Here is a 25,115-nt window from a genome sequence, read left to right as displayed (position 1 = left end):
GTGATGACCAACATCATCATGATAAGCACAGAATTTATCTTGGTTTCGGTTGTTTGCAGAACCCTTCATGGGGACCGGCTTCTCAATTGAGATCCGTCCCTTGATTTCTTTTAGGATAAACTGGTTATCCTTGTTAAACGCATACTTTGGGGAGTATGGTTTGAATTCTTTTTTCTTTTTCTGGGCCGGCTGTTTAGAGGAATCAGCCGCCCAGACCTCTTTTCTTTTCTCATCTTTGTTAGACGATTGTTTCTGTCGTCCTTCTCTTTTGTCGAACCTTTTCCCGTCCGACTGTTTTATCGTACAAAGATCAATCGCCTGTATATAGGCTTCTGCTTCAATCAAGGCCTCTTGAAGAGTCGCCACCCTTTTTCGAACCAAATCAAATTTGAAGGTAGACCCGTCTTTGAGACCTCTGAAAAAGTCAGTATAAGCTACCTCATCCGGTAACCCTTGAATCTGTATTCTCATCAGGTTAAACCGCCTGATGTAAGAACGAAGCCCCTCCTTCTCGCCCTGCTGAATTGTTCCCAAATCAAGGGTCGTTTTCTTCGCAGGGATGTTCATGGCGAAGTTGGAGGCAAATAAGTAAGCAAGCGTCCTGAAGCTATTTACACAACCAGTCGGCAGGTTGCCGAACCATTGCTGTGCGATTCCTTTGAGAGTCGCTGGGAAACACTTGCACCAAGTGGGATCATCCAACCCTTGAAGGTACATCAGGTTGGTGAATGCCATCAGATGGTCTTCTGGGTTAGTAGTGCCGTCATAGGCGCCTACTAGTACATTTTTCACTTTGGCCGGCTGAGCGGCTTCAGTAATTTCCTTGGAGAAGGCCGACGGTTGTTCACCAAGTCTAAGCAACCGTAGCTGCCAGTCCATAGGTTGGACGTTTTTTGCTGCAGGTCCACCAAACGTAGGTGGCTGCAAAAAATACTGTTGTTGCGGCACAAATGGTAAGTTTGGTACCGCCTGGTCGCTATGAAAGCCGGACTGACGGGAGGTGCCGCCTGACTGACTCTCATGATACGACTGAGTATGCCTCATCGAGGCATTTCGCAAACTGTCTTGAAAGTTTGAAGTAGAGGCCGACTCTGACAATCGGTCACTCTTCTTCTGCTCTAGCAGTAGCCGAGCATCTGTGAATGTTTGCTTCGACCCGTCCGCCTGAATATGACGAACAGGTTTCCTATTTCCTGTAGGATAACGGAATTTTGTGAAATCAAGGGCAGGTGGCTCCCGCTTCCTAGATTTAGGATGAGGAGTCGCCTCTCGCCCTTGAACTGGCTTCCTCTTCAGTGAAGTGGAGGGTTTCTTGGCCGACTGCTCCTTGACTGGAGCAGGCGGCTTCTTGTTGATCAACTCTTGAATCTCTCCCTTGAAGTCCCTCATGAAGGTCATGAGTTCATTCCTTGTGATGGGAGCAGACCCATCAGTCGGCTGTTGCCGAACAGGCGGTGCGCCTGCTGGCTCGCTTCCTGTTTGAAGATGCTCCCGTTCCCTTCTTTCGGTATGACGGGTACGTCGGGCCCTTAGGGTCCCGTCTGAAGCTGTATGAGCTTCAACTTCAAATTCACTTTCGGTATCATGGTCCGACTGAACTTGAGGGTCGTCTAGGGGACGCCTCTCTTCAGGAGTCGGTACAGACTTGGATGCCATCTCAGAAGTACACTCCCCACTGACGGCGCCAAATGTTTCGGGGTTTTCTGATGTCCTGCGGGAGAGTTACAATTCCGAGACTGGAACCGGACGCCTATACCTGCAAAATAACGGAGACTCCTGTGAGCTCCGCCTCCAACGGTCAAGTTAGTACCTGATTAAGGAGTAATTAATGCGGAAATTAAAGTGATTTGGTCTCTCTAGGTGAGAGTGTTTAATGTAGGTAATCTGCTTTGTTAGCGAGATCAGCCGGTTATTACTGTGTGTAATTAATGTGTTTTTTCCGTAATGTTTCTGTTCTCTTTTTGTTGTAATCCCCCTTAATGAGGATTAAAGGAGATATTTATAACCTTGGGAAACGTGCCCATCCTAGGTTTAGGTAAACCTAGGGCCGATTGGGCTTCCCTCGGAAGTTGGGCCTGGGTGGCCGGTTTCTCCATTAGGCATGGAGTATGCCACATGTCTTGACATAACAGGTCCAAGGTGGACGAATAGGCGCGTGCCACGTGGGAAGCCCTGACTGTTCCAACTGGGGGACACTTGGCAGGACCTGATTGGTCCACGTGGCGCATTCCGATTGGTGGGAGCAAAATCCCCTAATCAGTAACTAAATCAATTCAATTGATTAAAAAAAAGGCAATCTCAATATACCCCCATACCCTACCACATGACTGTGCAAGCATCAATTTTTAACTAGTCAAACAACGTTGCTTAAAATAATCAAAGCTCACTAATCTAGGGTTTACTACAGATTCTCCCAAAAATACCCTGCGTTATTGCGAAATTACCACCATTGTTGGACCACTATAAATAGATAGGGTTTCGTACCTTCCAATACGTCGTTGTCAGGCGAATCTTCAGCTTCCAACAATGGAGATGACGCTTCCTCGCAGCTGTTTGTCTTCCCCTGCTTTGTTGTCCCAGTTAAGACCTTCCACGCGCGCAACTTTAAGCTTCAATTTGCAGAAAAGTAGAGATAAAGAGAGATGGAGATGGTGACAGAGGAGAGAGAAAGATTCATGGGCAAAAAAAAAATTTAACCCTGCCTTCAATGGAGTTAAATTTGGGGGTTGGGAGTATTCAATGGAGAGACAAGGAAGAGTTAGGTTGGCAGAGGATTAGATTCGAGGAGAGAGAAGAAGAAAAGGGAGGTTAGTTAACTACGTGGGGCCCACAAACGGTAATAGTAACAGATTCCGTCAACTGGTAGCAAATTTTAACAAATGTGCTTTTAGGTGGTAGTAAAATAAAAATAAAATTTAAATGGGTAGCAAAAATGAAACATGTGTTTTGGTGGTATCAAAAGTGAAATTTTCCTTATTTTTATTAGACTTAGTACTGTTTTACTAGACAATTTACACTACTCTGTAGCACACTACCCCTTTAATTAAGCTTTGCACGCAACCTTATCCACTTGAAATCTTGAATCAATATACACATTAAACTAATATTTTTGATTGCTTATCTAATTTGTTCTTCATTTTTCGTACTGTATTATTTTAGGTGTCAAATTTCAAGTTTTTTCTGAAGTTGAAGATAAACGAAATATTCAATTGTTGATGTTTTTTCTTAGGAAAAATTGACAAGAGTAATCTCAACTTTGCCTCATTCTCCTAAAATAATCCCAACTTTGGATTATTTTTTAATAATCCAAACTTTAAGGTAAATTTTTTCTAATGATCCCAACCGATCAATTTACTTGTTATAACAAGTTGGCTGTGTAAGCGTGTAACTGGCCAAAAAACAAAAATTTAAATACAATAAAATAAATAAATAATTAACTAAAAAAAACCACCAGCCCAACCACCTCCCTTCCCTCACGCCCGCCGGACTCTCCCACCCTGGTTCCGGCCCGCCGCCGCGCCCATACCCATCCCCTTCCCCTCGTCGGCGCTTTCCCTCCCCCTCCCCCTCCCCTACCCCCTAACCACCGAAACCCCCACCACGAAACCCCCCAATTCACCAATTAACAAAACATCACCGATTTGATAGTTTATAAAAAAAAACAAAAAACAAATTATCCGATCTGTTAAATAATTCGAGCAAGAACCACAGACTCCGATTAAGTTGATGCAAGGCGGTTGGAGGTTTCATGCGGTGGAGGGAGGGGTTTTTTAGGGATTTTTCGGGGAAGGGAGAGGGGTTACGTGGTGGAGTTTTGGTGGTTAAGGGGCGACGCTTGTAGTTTCCGGGAGGTTACCGGCACAAGGGGGGTCTGGGCGCGGCCGGGAATGGGGGCTGCGGCGGAGGACTGGGCGTGTGGAGGCAGGGAGGGTGGCTGGTGGTGGTGGTTTTTTTCTAAAAAAAAAAATTAGTTTTAAATAATTAATTATATTTACTTAGTTAAGTGTTGATTAGTAACTAATAATTTTTTTAAGTGTTAATTAGTGTTTTTGACCAATTACGTAGTGGCATGTGCAAGTTTTTTTTTTTTGTAAAAAAATTTACCTATTCAACCAGTTGCAGGTCACTTGGGACTATTAAAAGAAATTTCACATTAAAGTTCAGATTATTAAAAAATAATTCAAAATTGAGATTATTTTAAACGAATAAGGAAAAGTTGGGATTATTCCTATCAAATTTTCCTTTTTCTTATTAAATCTCTTGATAAGATAACATTACTTATTTTTGATAGGTTTTTACTAAAAATAAAAAGATAATTTACTATGGTCAATATGATGTTACTTAACCTACTTTGAGTACTTTCTTGATATTAGTCATATTATTGTACATTCATTTATCAACTTCTACGAGCCTATCAAACATTCAAACAACCGTTTATTTATCAACTTCTATGAGTCAAGGAGATTAGGAGAAAGTGTGGAGCCCATACAAGCATAACAGCTATACCAAATTACCAATACTTGCAAATTTCATGCAAACAACCGTTTATTTTTCGATACAAGAATACAAAAAGGATCACGTATTTATTCCCACCCTAAAATGTGGACCCCACAAAATCATGGTAAATTGAATTATTATGTTTTTTTCCTTCCCCCACAAAATTTCAAGAGGTCGTTAGTGCAATTGCCCTTTTTAGTGCAAGAATGAGCCATACATATACAAATAAAATATAAAATATTACTAATAAAGTAGTAATTGCAAATACTACGATATGTTTCAAAATTCTTAATTCTTTTGAAATATTTACAGTGAGACTAATATATGAGCTTGATGAAATGCAAATGTCTAAATGCATATAAACAACTCATATAATAAAAATATAATATGAGGTTTTAAAATGCATTCATAATGTATTTTTGTATAGATTTTTCTTTTTGTAAGAAATATTTCTATATAGATAAGGTGAACACTCACCTTGAGAGGAGGAATAAGGGAAATCATCCCAAGTAAGTTTGATGAGAATTGAACCGAGGTTTGAGGTTTCTCACTTAGAATTCGAGAGACTTGGCCAACTGAGCCAAGCCTCCTTCTCATTTATTAATTATTACTCCGTACTATTGTTGATTAGGGGGTTTTGCTCCCACCAATCGGAATGCGCCACGTGGGCCAATCAGGTCCTGCCAAGTGTCCCCCAGTTGGAACTGTCAGGGCTTGCCATGTGGCACACGCTTATTCGTCCACCTTGGACCTATTATGTCATGACATGTGGCATACTCCATGCCTAATGGAGAAACCGGCCACCCAGGCCCAACTTTCGAGGGAAGCCCAATCAGCCCTAGGTTAACCTAAACCTAGGATGGGCACGTTTCCCAAGGTTATAAATACCTCCCTTAATCCTCATTAAGGAGGGATTACGGAGATAACAGGCTGATCACGCTAACAAAGAAGATTACCTACATTAAACACTCTCACCTAGAGAGACCCAATCACTTTAATTTCCGCATTAATTACTCCTTAATCAAGTACTAACTTGACCGTTGGAGGCGGAGCTCCCACCACCAGGAGTCTCCGTTGTTTTGCAGGTACAGGCGTCCGGTTCCAGTCTCGGAATTGTAACTCTACCGCAGGACATCAGAAAACCCCGAAACATTTGGCGCCGTCTGTGGGGAGAGTACTTCTGAGATGGCATCCAAGTCTGTACCGACTCCTGAAGAGAGGTGTCCCCTAGACGACCCTCAAGTTCAGTCGGACCACCATACTGAGGATGAATTTGAAGTTGAAGCTCACACAGCTTCAGACGGGACCCTAAGGGCCCGACGTACCCGTCATACCGAAAGGAGGGAACGGGAACATCTTCATACAGGAAGCGAGCCAGCAGGCGCACCGCCTGTTCGGCAGCAGCCGACTGATGGGTCTGCTCCCATCACAAGGAACGAACTCATGACCTTCATGAGGGACTTCAAGGGAGAGATTCAAGAATTGTTCAACAAGAAGCCGCCTGCTCTGGACAAGGAGCAGTCGGCTAAGAAACCTTCCACTTCACTGAAGAGGAAGCCAGTTCAAGGGCGATAGGCGACTCCTCATCCTAAATCTAGGAAGCGGGAGCCGCCTGCCCTTGATTTCACAAAATACCGTTTTCCTACTCCAGGAAATAGGAAACCTGTTCGTCATATTCAGGCGGACGGGTCGAAGCAAACATTCACAGACGCTCGGCTACTGCTAGAGCAGAAGAAGAGTGACCGATTGTCAGAGTCGGCCTCTACTTCAAACTTCCAAGACAGTCTGCGAAATGCCTCAATGAGGCATACTCAGTCGTATCGTGAGAGTCAGACAGGCGACACCTCCCGTTAGTCCGGCTTTCATAGCGACCAGGCGGTACCAAACCTACCGTTTGTACCGCAACAACAGTATTTTTTACAGCCACCTCCGTTTGGTGGTCATGCAGCAAAAAACGTCCAACCTATGGACTGGCAGCTACGGTTGCTTAGACTTGGCGAACAGCCGTCGGCTTTCTCCAAGGAAATTACTGAAGCCGCTCAGCCGACCAAAGTGAAAAATGTATTAGTAGGCGCCTATGACGGCACTACTAACCCAGAAGACCATCTGATGTCCTTCACCAACCTGATGTACCTTCAAGGGTTGGATGATCCCACTTGGTGCAAGTGTTTCCCAGCGACTCTCAAAGGAATCGCACAACAATGGTTCGGCAACCTGCCGACTTGTTGTGTAAATAGCTTCGGGACGCTTGCTTACTTATTCACCTCCAACTTCGCCATGAACATCCCTGCGAAGAAAACGACCCTTGATTTAGGAACAATTCAGCAGGGCGAGAAGGAGGGGCTTCGTTCTTACATCAGGCGGATTAACCTGATGAGAATACAGATTCAAGGGTTACCGGATGAAGTAGCCTATACTGACTTTTTCAGAGGTCTCAAAGACGGGTCGACCTTAAATTTGATTTGGTTCGAAAGAGGGTGGCGACTCTTCAAGAGGCCTTGATTGAAGCGGAAGCCTATATACATGCGACTGATCTTTGCAGTACGGTAAAACAGTCGGATGGAAAAAGGTTCGACAAAAGAGAAGGACGACAGAAACAGTCGTCAAACAAGGACGAGAAGAGAAAAGAGGTATGGGCGGCTGATTCCTCTAAACAGCCGGCCCAGAAAAAGAAAAAAGAATTCAAACCATACTCCCCAAAGTATGCGTTTAACAAGGATAACCAGTTTATCCTAAAAGAAATCAAGGGACGGATCTCAATTGAGAAGCCGGTCCCCATGAAGGGTTCTGCAAACAACCGGAACCAAGAAAAATTCTGTGCTTATCATGAAGATGTTGGTCATCACACCAATGATTGCATCAGTCTCATGCGGTATCTGGACCGCCTGGCTGAGCAAGGTGATCTTGACATTTATGTCAAGAAATCTACGGGGAACACTTCCTCAAAAAAGCAGTCGGCCAAAAAGAATCAACAGGCCGACAGCTCCGATACAGATGATGCAGTCGTCAACAAAGACAATATCAGGCGGTTAGATATAAATTCCGTTCACCAAGAACGGCCGTCCAAATATTCATTTCCTGAGATTGTCATCACTGAAGAAGATCTAGAAGGGGTAAGAGGGCCACATGACGACCCTATCGTTATTGAATGTAAAGTGGCCAACCAGAGAGTTGGCCGAATCCTCATAGATACCGGAAGCTCCTCAGATCTCATCAGTAGCAAAATTCTGTCGAAACTAAAATATCAGACTGATTGCATACATCCAGCATCCCACCCTTTAGTAGGGTTTGGAGGAGGAGTCGTCCACCCACTGGGACGAGTGGATTTACCCATCCTCCTGGGCGAAAAAGGGGAAGGACGACACATGGTAGTCCGGTTCCTGGTAGTAAAAGAACTCTCGGCCTACAACATGATTCTGGGACGACCAACCCTGAATAATTCTAAGGCTGTTATAATCCCATCTCTTATGTTGCTCAAGTTTGAGAGGGATAATGGAACAGTCGGCTCCCTAAGGGGAGATCAGAGGATGGCCCGAGAGTGCTATCTCTCGGATGTCAAGCCCACTGTTATGGCCACTGGGTCAAGTGGTGAAAAAACAGACCTTGACAATGTCAAGGAGAGTGCGCCTGTTCAAGAAGCAGGCGGCAAGAAGAGAAAGGCATCCCAGACAAGGGCCGCAAGAAAAGAAAGAAAATAGCAATCATTGGTAGAGGAGCGGTCGGATGAGTTCCGCCCTCAGCCGGCTGGTGAGCATACGGACCTGATCTTAGACGACTCACGTCCTGATCGAACAGTCAAAGTTGGGACGACTGCTCTGAGAGACCTTGGTGACGACTTTCACAAACTATTGAAAGAATACAAGGACATCTTTGCATTCGAAGTCCATGAAATGCCAGGCATTAGTCCTGATCTGGCGGTACATAAACTGGCCGTGGATCCGAAAAAGAAGCCGGTACGGCAGAAGAAGCGGAACCATGGCGAAGAAAGAAGTCAGGCGGCAGCCGCCGAAGTTAAAAAATTACTTGATGCAGGGTTCATTCGGCAATGTTACTTCCCAGACTGGGTTGCAAATGTGGTGCTTGTTAAAAAGCCGAATGGTACTTGGCGAATGTGTGTAGACTACACAGACTTAAACAAGGCGTGCCCCAAAGACAGTTACCCTCTGCCTAAAATTGATAACCTGGTCGACTCAACAGCCGGCCATGCTTTGATGAGCTTTATGGACGCCTACTCTGGTTTCCATCAAATTCTTTTATGGAAGAAAGATCAGGAGAATACAACCTTCGTCACTGATCAGGGGTTATACTGTTACACGGTAATGCCGTTTGGTCTTAAGAATGCCCCGGCTACCTTCCAGCGAATGATAAACACTGTGTTCTTTGATCAGATTGGGAGAAACGTCGAGGCATACATTGATGATATGATTGTCAAGACTAAACTACAGAAAGATCATCTATCGGACCTCCGAGAAACTTTCGCCACACTCAGGCGGCACCATGTCATGCTCAATCCCAAGAAATGTGTCTTTGGAGTTGAGTCTGGGAAATTTCTCGGATTCCTTATCAATCAGAGAGGAATAGAGGCGAACCCTGAGAAGGTGCAGGCGGTCATTGACATGCAGTCGCCTCGTACCATCCGAGAGGTTCAGAAGTTAACAGGTTGTCTGGCGGCCTTGGGAAGATTTCTAAGCCGATCAGGCGACAAATGCCTATACTTTTTCCAGGCAATTAAGAAAAAGGCAAGGTTTGAATGGGGGCCGGATGCTGAGGCCGCCTTCCAGACATTGAAAGTTCACTTGCATTCCTTGCCGAGGCTGGTCAGCCCTTTGCCCAAAGAAATACTCTACATGTACCTGGCCGTCTCTGATCATGCGTTAAGCGCTGTTCTCCTTGCTGAAAGAGACGGCTGTCAGCTCCCGGTCTACTTTGTCAGTCACGTACTGAAAAATGCCGAGTTGAGGTATCCCTTAGTGGAGAAATTTGGTCTTGCACTCTTCATGGCTGTTAAAAAATTGAAGCCCTACTTTTTGGCACATGCAGTCGTCGTGTATACAGACCAACCTATCAAGCGGCCACTGACCATCATGGATTCGTCCGGCCGAATGATCAAATGGGCAATAGAAATTCAGAGCCTCGAAGTTACTTTCGAGCCTAGAAAAGCAGTGAAGGGGCAAGCCTTTGCTGACTTTATTGTTGAGATGACTCGTCCTCCTGACTCTCAAGTTACAGACCAGGTCTGGAAGGTATATGTGGACGGAAGCTCTACCTCAAATGGTTGTGGAGCAGGCGTCATATGTCAGTCGCCAGAGGGTGACAGGTACGAGTATGCGTTACGCTTCAGTTTTCAGGCCTCAAACAATGAGGCAGAGTATGAAGCTTTACTAGCCGGAATCCGCATGTGCAAGGCGGCAGGGGCAAGAAAAATAGACGCCTGTTCCAATTCACAATTGATAGTGAGTCAGTACAATGGCGAATACGAAGCAACCCATCCGGCCATGATCAAGTATTTACAGGCGGTCCGACAAGCAGTCGGCTCCCTTGAGGATTTCCATCTGATCCAAGTGCCGAGATCAGAAAACAACCAGGCGGATGCACTGTCAAAATTAGCATCGTCCGCCTCCTCTGATACTCCTCGAACTGTTTTTTGGGAAGTAATGGAGAGGAGAAGCATTGAGGAAGAACCTATTGCAATCCTAGACAGAAGCTCAACCTGGATGGATCCAATCAGGGCATATCTGACAAACGGTACCCTGTCGGATGATCATCAACAGGCGGCAGCACTGAAAAAACGAGCAACCAGTTTTGAAATAATAAAGGGAGAACTTCACAAAAGGGGGTACCTTCAACCCTTCTTAAAGTGTGTTACTCCAGAAAAGGGACGAGAGATACTAGACGATCTTCACTCTGGTGACTGTGCTTCTCATATAGGTGGTAGGATGCTTGCTCAAAGGGCAAGGCGGCAGGGCTACTTTTGGCCTACTTTGGAAACAGATGCAATGGAGATGGTGAAAAAATGTGACAAGTGCCAAAGGTTTGGCAACCTAATTCACCGTCCGGCTACTGACCTCACTACCATTCACAGCCCACTACCGTTTGCTAAGTGGGGCATGGACATTGTGGGTCCATATACGCCTGCTACAGGCGGAAGGAGGTACATACTTGTTGCCGTCGACTACTTCACTAAATGGGTAGAGGCGGAGGCTGTAAAGGGAATCAAGACGAAAGATGTAATTTCATTCATTTGGAAAAATGTCATCACTCGGTTCGGGGTTCCCATGTCTATGGTTTTTGATAATGGTCCCCAATTTGAGACGCCTGTTCTCAAAAGCTGGTTGGGTGATCAAGGAATTGCAAACTACTTTGCATCTGTCGGCCGTCCACAAGCAAACGGCCAGGTAGAAGCCTTTAATAAAATCATCTCAGACGGTCTCAAGAAAAAGATTGAACGAGCAGGCGGCCTATGGGCGGATGAACTACCACATGTTCTCTGGGCCATTAGGACGACTGAAAAAGGGGCAACTGGAGAAACTCCATTCCTCCTAACTTACGGTGCGGAAGCTGTTCTTCCAATAGAACACTACGAGCCGACTCTTCGAGTAATGCTATATGACGAAGAGGCAAACTGGGAAGCCATGCGCCTGGCATTAGACTCACTTCCTGAAAAGAGGGGCAATGCTGTCTTGCGCCATGAGATCTATCGCCTGAGAATGACTAGATCATACAACAAAAAAGTACACAGGCGTCCACTCAAAGTAGGGGACTTTGTACTTAGAAAAATGGAAGCAGTTGGTAGGGCTAATGAGTCTGGCAAACTAACTCCCAACTGGGAAGGACCCTACCGAATCTGTGAAGAGGTCAGGGACGGTACCTACCGGCTGGAAACACCAGACGGACAACCGTTGCCTCGAACTTGGAATGTAGATAATCTTAAGAAATATTTCTTTTGAATGATGTAAATAGTCAAGAGCTACTTAATAAAAGTTTGCATACTTACTATTCAATTTGGTACTAAGAGGGGCACGCCTACTGACAAACAGTCGGCTACTCTCCAAGTTTAATTTTTATTCTTACTTAAGAGGGGCATGCCGTCTGTACCTTTACAGTCGGCTACTCTCCATTGAGTATTTTACTCTCTTCAGAGGGGCATGCCGTCTGTACCTTTACAGTCGGCTACTCTCCATTGAGTATTTTACTCTCTTCAGAGGGGCATGCCGTCTGTACCTTTACAGTCGACTACTCTCCATTGATTATTTTACTCACCATAGGGGCATGCTGTCTGGACATATAGTCGGCTACTCTCCATAGAAGAGGGCCGACTGGTTCCAAACACACAGCCACCCCCTTATACTTAGCTAAAAAAGATTAGGGCCTGGCCGACCCTGTGCCTAAACAGGCGGCTACCCTCCTCTTACTTAGCACCTACGTTCACCAAGAACTAACCAAGGCCACAGGACGAATGATCAGACCAGGCGCCAAGCCAACTGATCCAATCTTCAAAACTAATACGACCTGTCCCAACATCATAGCAGGCGTCCGGCGGCATCCCTCCGGATGAAATTCGTCGCAGAGAGCAGCTCCCTTTTGGGTGGAACATTGCTCTATAAACTAATTACACGGCACCTATACGACTGTCCCCAAGGGAAACCACGTAGCCGTTTTTGAGACAAGGATAACTCTATCACTAACCAAACCAGTGGTAACAGTTGACATCTGAGTTAGATGACCGCCTGTATTACTTGGGATAAATGCAGGGGGTACCTCTTGAGTTAATAGCCAATAAACATTGGCGAATCAAGGGGTCTAGCCGGCCTCCGCCGCCTGGTACCTCTACTTCTCAAGCAAGAGTGACGGCGACTGAGTAACACCAACGTTAACTCAGTCACTCCCTCAAACTTGGTATGGAACCTAAAAGGTTTGAGTAGACCGCCTGTTTTTTGGCAAACAGGGGCACTCAAACCCCTATTCCTACTAGGTAACCACTCGGGTTAACAGCCAACAAACATTGGCGAATCAAGGGGATCAGCCGGCCTCCGCCGCCTGGTACCTCTACTACTCAGTTCCTTGGCAACTAGGTAACAATCACGTTTACTTGGTTAGACCACTTTCCTACTTGGTTAAATTTACAAATGATAGGACCGCCTGCCTAAAGGGGATCCAGTCTTTAAAATAGTTCGAATACCGATTGGATAAATGGCCGACTGATCGTCTAGCCTTGAAACAGACAACCAGTCGTCCAGGGGCATAGGCTGCGTGACTAACTATCCGTACCTGTCTGCAACTATCGGCCATATAAAAACAGTCGGTATAGTGAACAATTGGATATCAGAATATTCAATACTTAGACAAATTTGAAGCAAAACAAATAAATTCATTAAAAAGAAGCCGGTCATTAAAGACCGGCAAAATATTCAGAGCCTCGGCCCCCCGGCCGGGTAAATACAAAAAAAAACGGCACGCAGGCCGTGGAAAGAATACATAAAGCTTAAGAAGGGGGCAGATCTTCAATATTAGCAGCTGCCGCCTGGTCAGCACTCTTCTTGCTGGACTCGGCTTCAGCTGCATTCTTCTTTGATGCATTACCCCCAAACGGCACAAGCGCCACTACCGGCTCCTCCTCCTCCAACGCTTCCTCCAACGCCTCTTCCTCAGCAGCCGCCAGGATCTCTTGATTATATGTATCAGAACACTGGCGGTACGTTTTTTCCCATGAGGCAAAGTCGGCATTGGGGAAGAGGCGGCCCCAAGTCATGCGCTGGATTTGAGCAGAGTCTTCCATCATCTCCCGGACCAGCTCTTTCTTTTCTTGCTCGGCCTTTTCCGAGAGCTCCTGAGTAAGACTCTTCTCCTGGGTCACCAGGCGTTCCTTTACGTTGGCCAAGGATTTCTCCAAGGCTTCGTATGAGTACATCTTTAGGCGAAGAGGTTTCAGCTCGGCCTTGAGATTGGTGATGGTCGCCTCCAGCTCGCCATTCCTCTTCTGGGCTTCCTCTAACTGAGCCCGAATAGCGGCGGTAGCCTGCGCCTGATAATAAAGAATATCAATGGTCAGAACTTCATTTTGGGCAATTTGAAACATTGCCTTATCACAGTCAGAGGCGGCCATAGCTTTTGCAGCCTTTACCTCTTTGTTCTTTCGGTCAAGCGGCTTGCGAAGGCCGTTCACTCGGAGCAGGGCCTAAGTAAAAAGGGGAACAGGCGTCAGTTTCCAAACAAAAAAGAAAACAGGCGTCCTGGAATTCAAATACTCAAAAATATGCTAAGTGTACCTCAGCAAGGACCCCTGCAATCCCGTCTAGGTCAAGGGTGCCGACACCCCTGACCGCCTCCCTTTCAGCTGGAGGAACGGCCTTGATCATAGACTTGGCCACCTCGACCAAGTCAGGCTCCTGAGGGCCGGCTGCATCAAGCATAAACAAACGGATTAGACCTAGTAAATAAGGGAGCAAGTCTACAATTTACAAGAACAACTTCATACTTCTAGGCGGCCCAGCTGGAGTTTTGGAAGAAGTGGCCGGCTGTTTCTCAGCCGCCAAATGTTTCCTGGCAGAACCAGGAGAGCTCGCAACAGTCGTCCTCCGGGCCTTGGGGTCCGGCTGTTGGGAAGAAGAAGCTCTTGGAGCGCCTGTCTAAAAAAGAAGAAAAAAGTCAGTATATGCATAAACACAACTCCAAAAAGAGGGTGAAAGGTTCAAAGCCTACCAAGGGTGCCCCCTTCTTGGGGGAGTCGGTTGAAGTTTGTTGCATGATGGAGGCCCGCAACATGGCCGCCGCAGTCTTGGAGGCGGTAATTTTGCTCATGGCGTCCGCTGCAAAAACAAACAGCAAGTTAATAAAAGTTGTAACAAAATGCACGGAACAGCAGAGTATTCGACAGGCCGACTACCTCTTGAGCAGCGACTGCTGAGGCCACAGGCGGCCAAAAATTATTCGTCGTAGAGCCATTTGAAGCTCGGGACGCCCTGAAGTAGAGTTCACCTTCGACTCTACTTTAAAGAGTCCTTTATCAAGGATCTCTTTCTTAGGCTTGGGGGGAACAGGCGGCATGCTACGGCCGCCTGCAAGAAGGGGCGGATTCCTGTTCCACCTGTTGAAGCGCTTGTTCAGCTCTGTGTCTGAACTCTCAATGATGAGGAAGGTGCTCCGCCAGTCCTTCCATTTGTTTGCTTTACCTCTGGTCATGAGGTAGCCCCTGTGGCTAGTCAATTGATACCAGCCGGTACCGCCTGCCTTAGGGGTCCGGCTGAGGTAGTTCATGTGGGCGAAAGCCTCGAAGCTCGGCTCCACCCCGTGCAGTTCGCACCCGGCCACATAGCCGAGTACGTTGACCCAGGAGTTCGGGGCTAACTGCCATAACCCCAACTCATACCCATCCAAGATCCGCTGAACAGCCGGATGTAATGGGAAGCGCAGCCCAGCCTTGATGGCCGCCTCGTAGCAGCCAAAGCAGGCGCTATCATAACTGGTACCAGCCGGCCAGACGACTGTGTCTTCTAGATCCGGCACAAACACTAAAAAGGCGGGGCCCATGGTGTGGTTTGCGACAAAGCTCTCCACTTTCTCTTGCATGGCTGTGATCCGACTCCGAGGTACCGTGCAGTAGTAGGGGGTATTTTGCTCTCGGTGAGAGGCGGATGGCTCCGCCCAATCGTCCCCCTTCTCAACCGCGTGAGAAAGCCTCGCCTCCTGCAGGCGACTGTTTTTCTCTTCTGTGTCCAGAGAAGCATGGCTAGAAGAGCTAGACTCGGAATCGTCCTCTGACGAGTCCGAAGAGGACGACTCCTCCCCTCTCCCGGAGGGGCCCGCCTCCTCTCCTTTAAAAGGAGCAGGAAAGAATGAAGAATCGTCAACTGTAAAATGGGAAGGGGTCACTTTGACTCCTCCCTCAGAACTGCCGGCTTTCAAGCCGCTTTGTTTCACTTCCACATCTGGCGCCTGGTCAGATGTTTCACTAATCGGCACCCTGTGGGAGGAGCCGTCTGAGTTTGAGATCCTGGCAGTCTTTTTTGTTCTGGCCATCATGCTTTGCATAGACACAGATACAGTCGGACTTTGTATAAAGGGCAAAGATGGGTCCGGAAAAGGGCAGGCGGCACTCCTAGTCCTAGATTCAGCCGTCCCCGGTGACCGGCTGATCACTAACCTAGGTCGTGTCGTGTGCTTCCGTGGTGCCATTTCAAAAAAGAATAAAATAAAGAAAAAATTAAGAGTAAGAGAACCGACGGTTACCTGAACGAGTGACGATTGATGAAGTTCTGAAAATCCTTTGCAGTCGGCTTGTCAGAACAGGCGGTAGGCAGAAAAGGTCCAAATTGTCAGAGCAAGTTCAGGGGTCCGAATGTTCTCTCACAAAGTTCTCAAGTGTGAAAATGACTGAAGTCAACACTCCCTTATATAGGCGAAGTGAGAAGGCGAAGGGTCACTTTCAGAATTCAAAATTTGGGCGGGAAAATCTCTCGGCCTTTCGCCGACTGACACCTGTAGCAGGCCGTCGCCTGTTACAGTGCGACACCTATCACAGGTAACACGTGACCAGTCACGTGCCACCTGTGAGGGGCAAATGATTAGGGGGTTTTGCTCCCACCAATCGGAATGCGCCACGTGGGCCAATCAGGTCCTGCCAAGTGTCCCCTAGTTGGAACTGTCAGGGCTTGCCACGTGGCACACGCTTATTCGTCCACCTTGGACCTATTATGTCATGACATGTGGCATACTCCATGCCTAATGGAGAAACCGGCCACCCAGGCCCAACTTCCGAGGGAAGCCCAATCAGCCCTAGGTTAACCTAAACCTAGGATGGGCACGTTTCCCAAGGTTATAAATACCTCCCTTAATCCTCATTAAGGAGGGATTACGGAGATAACAGGCTGATCACGCTAACAAAGCAGATTACCTACATTAAACACTCTCACCTAGAGAGACCCAATCACTTTAATTTCCGCATTAATTACTCCTTAATCAAGTACTAACTTTACCGTTGGAGGCGGAGCTCCCACCACCAGGAGTCTCCGTTGTTTTGAAGGTACAGGCGTCCGGTTCCAGTCTCGGAATTGTAACTCTCCCGCAGGACATCAGAAAACCCCGAAACAATTGTCATTCTTAACTATAGGGATATTCAGCTATTCGCTATTAGTATTTGTTAGATACGTGTTATCGTTGTACTTTTCAAATATGTAACTTTTATTAACATTTTAATACTATTAAAGATACTTTTCAAATACGGCTATTTCACCAAATGCCACTGAGCAATTGTAAAATTCACCAAATGACATCAAGGTTTTCAAAATTTACCAAATGCCACCGAGTTTTAAGAAAATTCACTGAGTGCCATTAATGACTGAAAGTCGTTAGTTGACCCCACCTCTTGCCACGTGTCACCTTCTGATTGGTCCGTTTTTAAAAAAATAATAATTAAACAAAAATTAAAAAAAAATTCCAAAAAAACCAAAAACATTAAAAAAAATTAAAAAAAAAAAATGCCGAGGTGGTGGCTGGGGTTGGGGTTTTCTTTTCTTTTCTTTTTTTTTTATAATTTTCTTTTTTTTAATGTTTTTGGTTTTTTTTTTGGAAATTTTTTTAATTTTTGTTTTATTATTATTATTTTTTAAAAACGGACCAATCAGAAGGTGACACGTGGCAAGAGGTGGGGTCAACTAACGGTCAACTAACGGCTGTTAGTCATTAATGGCACGCGGTGAATTTTCTTAAAACTCGGTTGCATTTGGTGAATTTTGAAAACTTTGATGGCATTTGGTAAATTTTGCAATTACTCAGTGGCATTTGGTGAAATAGAAAAGATGAACGACATGTTTCACACTTTCACAAAAGGAAGATAAATGAGGAAAGAGAAGGAGAGAGAAAAAGAAAAGATGAACCATTAGAGGACCTAACCAGCTAACCTAATTCAGTAATTCAGTTTCACACTTTCAAGGTTTTTTTTTTTTTTTTTTTTTTTTGTTTTTTTTTTTCCTTTTGCTTAAAATATGAACCACATGTTTATTTAATTATTTAACAATCAAAATATCTAAATTCTAAATCTAAAATTTGTTTTGCCTTTTGGTTTTTGGAGGGAAATTTCCCACCATTCATATTTTGATGAAATTGTCAACCCAAAAAAAAAAATTAAATCAATTTTCCACTTTGTAAAAATCAAAATTTTAATTTTATTTTAATAACATTAAACAAACTTTTATACAATTAATTAATTACATGGCTTCAAAAAAAAAAAAAAAATAATTACATTTCTCGAATCTCGATAAAACGACATATACCTTCATAATATATCAGCTTTTATATTTTTTTATCACACACATTAACTTATTAAGTTATTTAAATTATAAAATGTGAATCGGTTAGCGTGTAAATGTCTAGCGTTGCGATTAATAAAAAATCGAAGACCGTAAAATAATATAATGACGTCATATCTTAGAGAGTTAGAAATACAATGGATTTATTATATGATTATATTTATATCAGTTTAGCTGTGCCTGTAAGCAATACACTTGTAATCGTGAAAACTTATAAATGATAGAATTGACTAGTAGATTAGTACATAACTACAAATTACTTAATTAGATATGACTACATGAGTGATTGACTAATATGACTATTATGAGCAATTGTCAATTTAGCATAGTTGCATAACAGATTAACAGTGTACTAGACTATCCTACTCGGCAATATACTAATAGCATTTCAGTATTTGATCTATTAGACTCAAGTTAAAAGTTACTCTTTCTTATTAACTTGTTAGTCTAATTAAGTAATTAGTAATTACTTAATTAGTGACTTAAGCCTTTGGGGTAAACTAGTAAAGGATATACAAAAATGTAATAATCTTATGATTCTCATCCCTTTGTACTAATAAATATTTAATTATGAGAATATGAGATGGTTAGATGTTATGTATATGTATAATCGATTGAAAGAATCAATATTACCTTCTTATTCACTAATGTTTTCTTTCATTATACAAATCAAACTACTTTGTAATATCTTCATATATAACTTTATGCAAATATATAATGATAAACAAGTCTTAATTATCAGTTTTGTTGACTAATTAAGTATCGAATACCAAATTGCAAATTTCGATGTCACAACAACTCATCAAATCATGATTATGACACTATTAATTAAATGATCAAATAAGAAGCGCATAACAATCTGATAGTAAAACAATAATACATTAATGCACTAAACTTTTATAATCTACTTCGTAATAAACTAGTAAGATCAGTATGGCTAAACGTGAAACATAACATGATATGTATTTATAAAATTAATGAGAATTTGCATATAATATGATGCCTCAATATGAAGTGATGAAGTCTCGGCTTGATATAAAGCTTGTTAAGCAGCAAAAAGTTAGAAAGTAGTATCAAATTTCAAACCAAAACTGTTTAATTGCCCGAATCCAAACGACTCGATAAAAAACCGATTTTTTGAAATAAAAAACAGACCTGAACCGTAATTTAGTAAACCTGAAATAAAACCAATTTGAATAATGTTAAATCGTAGAAGAATCGAACCCGTTAATGAACCGAACTAGTTATAAACCGAACTAAAATAACTGAACCAAAAAAGAACCGAACCGTTTCTAACCCGAAACTGTTTGAACCGGGATAAAAACCGTTTACATCGAACCGTTAACAAACCGCAACCCATCTGTACCGAATCGTTTACTACCCGGACCGTATACAACCCGAACCGGATTTAAACTGGGATAAAAACCGTTTACACCGAAACGTTAAAAAACCGCAACCCGTCTGCACCGAACCGTTTACAACCCGAACCGAATTTAAACCGTTCAAGAATAAACCGTAACCGAATCGAACCGATAATTATTTAAACCGAACTAAAACCGACTCATAAGACATTTGAACCGATTTCAAACCGACCCGATTTAAAACCGAATCGAAACCGAACTGTCAGATCCTTTTTACATTACTACTAGGCATTAATATTCAAAAGGTTCTGCTTTCCTCGAAACCTCACAGAAAGTTTCTCACTTGGCACTTTGGCAGCAAAACTTTATTGAACAGGAAAACAGTTCTTCTAATGAAATTAAGCAACATTACTTTTGCATAACTAATATTCAAAAGGTTATGCTTTCCTCGAAATCTCACAGGAAGTTTCTCACTTGGCAGCAAAACTTTATTGAACAGGAAAACAGTTCTTCTAATGAAATTAAGCAACATTACTTTTGCGTAACTAATGATTGAATTTGACAAAATTAACTCGTGTTCGATACCTTAAGTTTAAATTATCATCTCAACGATATCTCAATACTAACCAACTTCATGTCTTCATCAGTCTAAAAGATAATTTGATTCACATTGGTAATTATTATTAATTTTTTTGACTTTGGTTATTATTTTGTTATATATCACAAGTAGTTTTTTTTGTTTTGGAGAGTGAGGTATAGCTCAAGTGGTTAGAGCTCCCTCCTGATTTCAAGAGATCTTGAGATCGATTCTCATCACCCGCCCTTGTGACTTTCTAAACACCAAAAAAAAGTAGTCTTTTTTTTGGCAATACTTAACAAGTTGACAAAAGACCAAATTACTTTATCTAAATATGACCCAAAGTAATTCAAAATTAGGCTGAATGACTTATCATTTGAATTTGACTGTTACGTATTGACCCAAACTATACCCAATTTGAACATCTATTTGTCATATTTACAAAGATAAATACTGACTAATAATCCAATTAGTCAGCACATTCCTACACGCCTACACAGTATTGCATCTAGAAATGTACAATAATTACCCTAGTAGTCAAGAGTCAACACATCTCCACACATTATTGTATCAAGTATAGTTTTATGCAATTACTTAGCATTTCGTCTTTCCTTACCATCAATGTCGTGTACCTTTCCAATCTGATAAAAATGAGTATTATATAAGTTACCAGGATAACCGTATCCGTGTGTGTATATATATTCATTAATTCATATAATTATATACTGATATATACTCAGAAATCAGGAATAACTCAGCTAGTTATAGCAGTTAGCTGACCTGAAAGTCTGAAACCATATATCAGTCATGAATCTCATCTTCTTCATAATTTTTTTCATGTTCTATTTCTGTTTGCCAAATTCCTGCCTTACTTCTGCCAATTCTTCAGTAGACCGTCTCGCCCTCTTAGCAGTCAAATCTCAAATTACTAATGACCCTCAAGGTGTTCTGAACTCTTGGAACAGCACCATTTCCGTGTGTCAATGGCTCGGTGTAACTTGTGATGCAACACCTTCACAACGAGTCATTGGCTTACGACTTGTCTCCTACGGTTTAGTAGGAACCTTATCACCTTCTGTTGGAAACCTGAGTTTCCTTCAGAATCTGAGTCTGTCTAATAATACTTTCCAAGGTCATATACCACCTCAAATTGGTCATCTTCTTAGTCTAAGGTCTCTAAATTTACAGAGGAACTCCTTTGAAGGAGAAGTTCCAGCCAATATATCTCAATGCTCGAAACTAGAGAGACTTAGTCTTGGAGGAAACCGTCTAACAGGAAGCATTCCTCGTGAACTTGGCCGTCTGTCAAACTTGAATTACTTGTTACTGCAAGAAAATCGATTCACAGGGGACCTCCTTAATACAGTTGTAACGAACATGACTTCGTTAAGCTATTTGTCTGCAGCTGTCAATTCTTTTGAAGGAAGCATCCCTGACAACATTGGAAGTGTTTTAACAAATTTAGTTTACATCAGTCTTGCACAAAATGAGATTTCAGGTACTATTCCTTCGTCGTTTTACAACCTTTCATCTCTCTTTGTTGTTGATTTGGACCTTAATAGACTAGAAGGGACTCTTCCATTCGATATTGGGTTTCGACTTCCTCAGCTTACAAACTTTAAAATAAGTGGAAACTTTTTCCATGGAACTCTTCCTCTGTCTCTTTCTAACCTTACTCAGCTTCAAGTTCTAGCACTTTATTCTAACAATTTCACAGGAAAATTCATGTTTAGTGCTCGAGACATGCCCGATCTTAGATTCCTAGAGATCACCATGAACTATCTGGGGATGGGAGAACCTGATGATCTGAGTTTTGTACAAACTCTTGTTAACTGTAGTCAGTTAAGTGTGTTAGAATGTGGTTCTAACAGATTTGGTGGGAGTCTGCCGCGCTTTCTTGGTAATCTGTCAACAGAAATTACTGGGATTGATTTCAACAAAACAAAATAACTGGAACCATTCCAACTGAATTGTTCAACCTCATTAACTTACAAAGACTACAATTGTCAGGCAATGAACTAACAGGACATCTTCCACTTGAGATTGAAAATCTTAGCAAATTAGAACACTTTTCCTGTAGTAACAATCACCTCATTGGAGATATTCCTTATTCATTAGGAAATTTATCGCGGTTGAGTGAGTTATATATGGATAACAATAGCTTTGAAGGAGCTATTCCCTCGAGTCTAGGAGAGTGCACAAATTTATTATACTTGACACTTTCAGAAAACAACCTCAGTGGGCCTGTATCTTCTCAACTGTTCCATGCTTCAATGTTACTCGAACTTCATTTGGATCAAAATCATCTGCAAGGAGTCTTCCCTGTGGAGATTGGTCAGTTGAGGAATTTAGTGGTGTTAGACATAACAAGAAACGCGTTCTCAGGAAAGGTTCCATCTAGCATTGCTAGTTGCATTGGCCTTCTTGAACTTCAAATGGGAGAAAACTTCTTTACTGGTTCGATTCCTCAATCTTTCAAGTCTCTAACTAGTATCAAGACCTTGAATTTATCTCATAACAGACTGTCAGGCCAAATTCCGGATTTCTTGTCTAATTTTTCATTACTAGGATTAGATGTATCTTTTAATGATTTAGAGGGAGAGGTTCCGAGAAGAGGAGTTTTCACAAATATAAGTGCTGTGACAACTTTGGGAAATAAAAAGCTTTGTGGAGGGATTCCTGAGATTCATTTGCCAAAATGTTCAACCAATACTACCTTGGCAAGAGGGTCTAAAAGGAGGGGTAGATTCTCTGTTGCTGTGACCCTGATTATCGCGGTAGCTTCATTAGTTGTTGGTGTGTCGATAATCTCAGCAATATATTTCCTGATGTGTATTAGGAATAAAAAGAACAAGCTATCTCAGGAATCGTTGTTGAACTTGAAGGAGCCTTTCTCAAAAGTATCTTATAATATTCTTCTGAAGGCAACTGACAGATTTTCGGAAGCAAACTTAATAGGTGCAGGCGGTTTTGGTTCTGTTTATAAAGGAGTCCTTGACCCAGAAAACAGCATGGTTGTAGCCATTAAGGTTATCAGCCTTGAACAGAAAGGAGCGAGGAAGAGTTTCATGGCAGAGTGTGAAGCATTGAAAAATATCCGTCATAGGAACCTGCTTAAGATTGTCACTGCTTGCTCGAGTACTGACTTCCAAGGGAATGATTTTAAGGCATTAATTTACGAGTTCATGCCAAATGGAAACCTTAGACAATGGATTCACATTGAACAACATACGAAACCTCTAAGCCTCCTCCAAAGATTGAACATTGCCATCGATGTTGCTTGTGCACTTGATTATCTGCACAACAGTTGTGATGTTCCTATAATCCATTGTGACCTCAAACCAAGCAACATTCTTCTTGACAGTGACTTGGTTGCCCATGTTGGAGACTTCGGGTTAGCTACATTTCACTCGGATGCAAGGACTTATAATAGCAATTCAGTTGCAGTTAAAGGGACAATTGGATATGCTGCTCCAGGTAACTACACTACTTCTTTTAAGGTCATTCTGTTTAATTTACGCGAAAAATGAGTTTTGATGTGCAAATTACTTCAGTTGAGTAAAAATCAGTAAAGGAAAACTTAGCATTTTTCACAAGTTATTATTATTATTTTTACTGATCTGACTTTTGAAACATTCTGTTTTGGATAGAGTACGGCCTAGGAAGTATGGTATCAAAGGAAGGTGACATGTACAGCTGTGGCATCGTGTTGATAGAGATGATGAGCACTATATATCCCACAAATAGGATGTTCGAGGGAGATTTAGACCTTCATAAGTATGCAAAATCAGCATTGGCTGACCAATTAACAGAGATTATCGACCCAAAGCTTTTTGATGATAATGTTGTTGCAAGCAGTGGAAGTCAATATGTAGCTTTGGCACGATATGACTGTTATGTTAAATGTGTATGGTCTGTCATAGACATCGGCGTGAAGTGTTCTGTGGGATCACCTCAAGATCGAATGAGAATCGAAGATGCCATTAGAGAGCTAAAAATAACACAGGAGATGTTCCTTAAAGAGCTAAGCGTTGTTGAAGCAATGCATTTTTTAGGTTTCTATGCTGCACTTGTTGAAATTTTAGGCTCTTACAGTCTGCAGGAATATGTGCTAGGTATCTGAAAGATATGAGGCTCTTACATACAAAAATGTTAAGATAGAATTATGTGGAGATATGATAATTATGTTATGTTATGATTTGCATAGGATAGAATATAGCATTATTTGATCTTAGCCAGAATATTTCCTAAGGTCATCATATCTTTGTACTCTTATTATAGTCTTTGCCATCACAACAATGAATCGTTTTGCCTCACAATAACAAAGCTCAAAGTGTTCTTGTTCTCAATTACAAACTTTGTTACTTAACAATTTAAGGATGTTTTCAGATACTTTCTAGTTTTACAAGGCTAAAATTGATTTAAGATTTTCTTTCCAAGTTTTTTGAGACCAGATTAGCCCTTAGGGGGAAATAAAACACTACATCTGATCTTAAAAAAGATATTGTTTGGGGTAAAATTACCCAGCCACGTGGCCCAATGGCCGAGCGACACGTGGCACCTTGCCATTAGTCAGCAGGGCTCCAATCCCCTGCTGACACGTGTCCTAGGAACCCTAAATGGGGAACCAATGCTCCTTACTATAAATAGTGGGAGAATCCTCATTAATGGGGCATTCACTTACAATCAATTGACATTCAATACTATCATAAATACATTTTACACAAAAACCGAGCAATCTTAATTGCGAAATTCTCCCATTACGCGAGAAGTAATTACTCTTTTACGCACTTTCTTCCTCCCGTACATCACTGACTTGATCGTCGGAGGCGGAGCTCCAACCAACCGGAGTCTTCGTGGTTTTGCAGGTACAGGCGGTCGAAGGGCATTCTTGGAATTGTAACTCTCCCGCAGGACACATCAAAAAACCCCGAAACATTTGGCGCCGTCTTTGGGGAGAGTACTTTTGAGATGGCTTCTAACCCTGTACCACCGGATCAGGACAGGCGGCCATCAGCTGAGCCTGAGGTCCAGACGGACCATGAAAGCGGTGATGAGTACGACCTCAACACCTATGTGACCCCAGACGGGTCCTTCAGAACAAAGCACACCCGTTCCAAGGATAAGAAGGAACGGGAAAACATCCAAGCTGCTCCAAGCAACCCAGCCGGCAACACGGTTGGGGCTGCCCAAGCGGCAGAGGATTCTGCTCCCGTTACTAGGAACGAACTCATGACCTTCACGAATAGTTTCAAGGGCGAGATCCAGAACCTCATCCGGTCAGCTACTCCCAAGAAGAGTCAGCCGGCCAAGAAGCCTTCTTCTAGCAAGAAGGCTATTAAAGACCGGGTCCCTACTCCTCATCCAAAGCCGAAG

The 25,115-nt window shown here is 42.9% G+C and overlaps 2 protein-coding genes across 2 annotated transcripts; both read left to right on the top strand.

Moving 5' to 3' along the window:
* Positions 1–20,546: 20,546 nt before the first annotated feature.
* On the top strand, positions 20,547–21,689 carry LOC110710424 (LRR receptor-like serine/threonine-protein kinase EFR). Its single transcript, XM_021888717.1, has one exon. It carries the CDS (start codon positions 20,547–20,549, stop codon positions 21,687–21,689), a length of 1,143 nt encoding a protein of 380 aa, XP_021744409.1.
* Positions 21,690–21,857: 168 nt separating this feature from the next.
* On the top strand, positions 21,858–24,060 carry LOC110710386 (putative receptor-like protein kinase At3g47110). The gene is made up of 2 exons (XM_021888677.1): positions 21,858–23,216; positions 23,390–24,060. Exons 1-2 carry the CDS (start codon positions 21,887–21,889, stop codon positions 23,860–23,862), a joined length of 1,803 nt encoding a protein of 600 aa, XP_021744369.1. The 5' UTR covers positions 21,858–21,886; the 3' UTR covers positions 23,863–24,060.
* Positions 24,061–25,115: the final 1,055 nt, after the last annotated feature.

This window comes from Chenopodium quinoa, unplaced genomic scaffold (genome assembly GCF_001683475.1).
Source record: "Chenopodium quinoa cultivar QQ74 unplaced genomic scaffold, ASM168347v1, whole genome shotgun sequence".
Lineage (NCBI taxonomy): Eukaryota > Viridiplantae > Streptophyta > Magnoliopsida > Caryophyllales > Amaranthaceae > Chenopodium > Chenopodium quinoa.
This window is presented reverse-complemented; position numbering and strand designations above follow the sequence as displayed.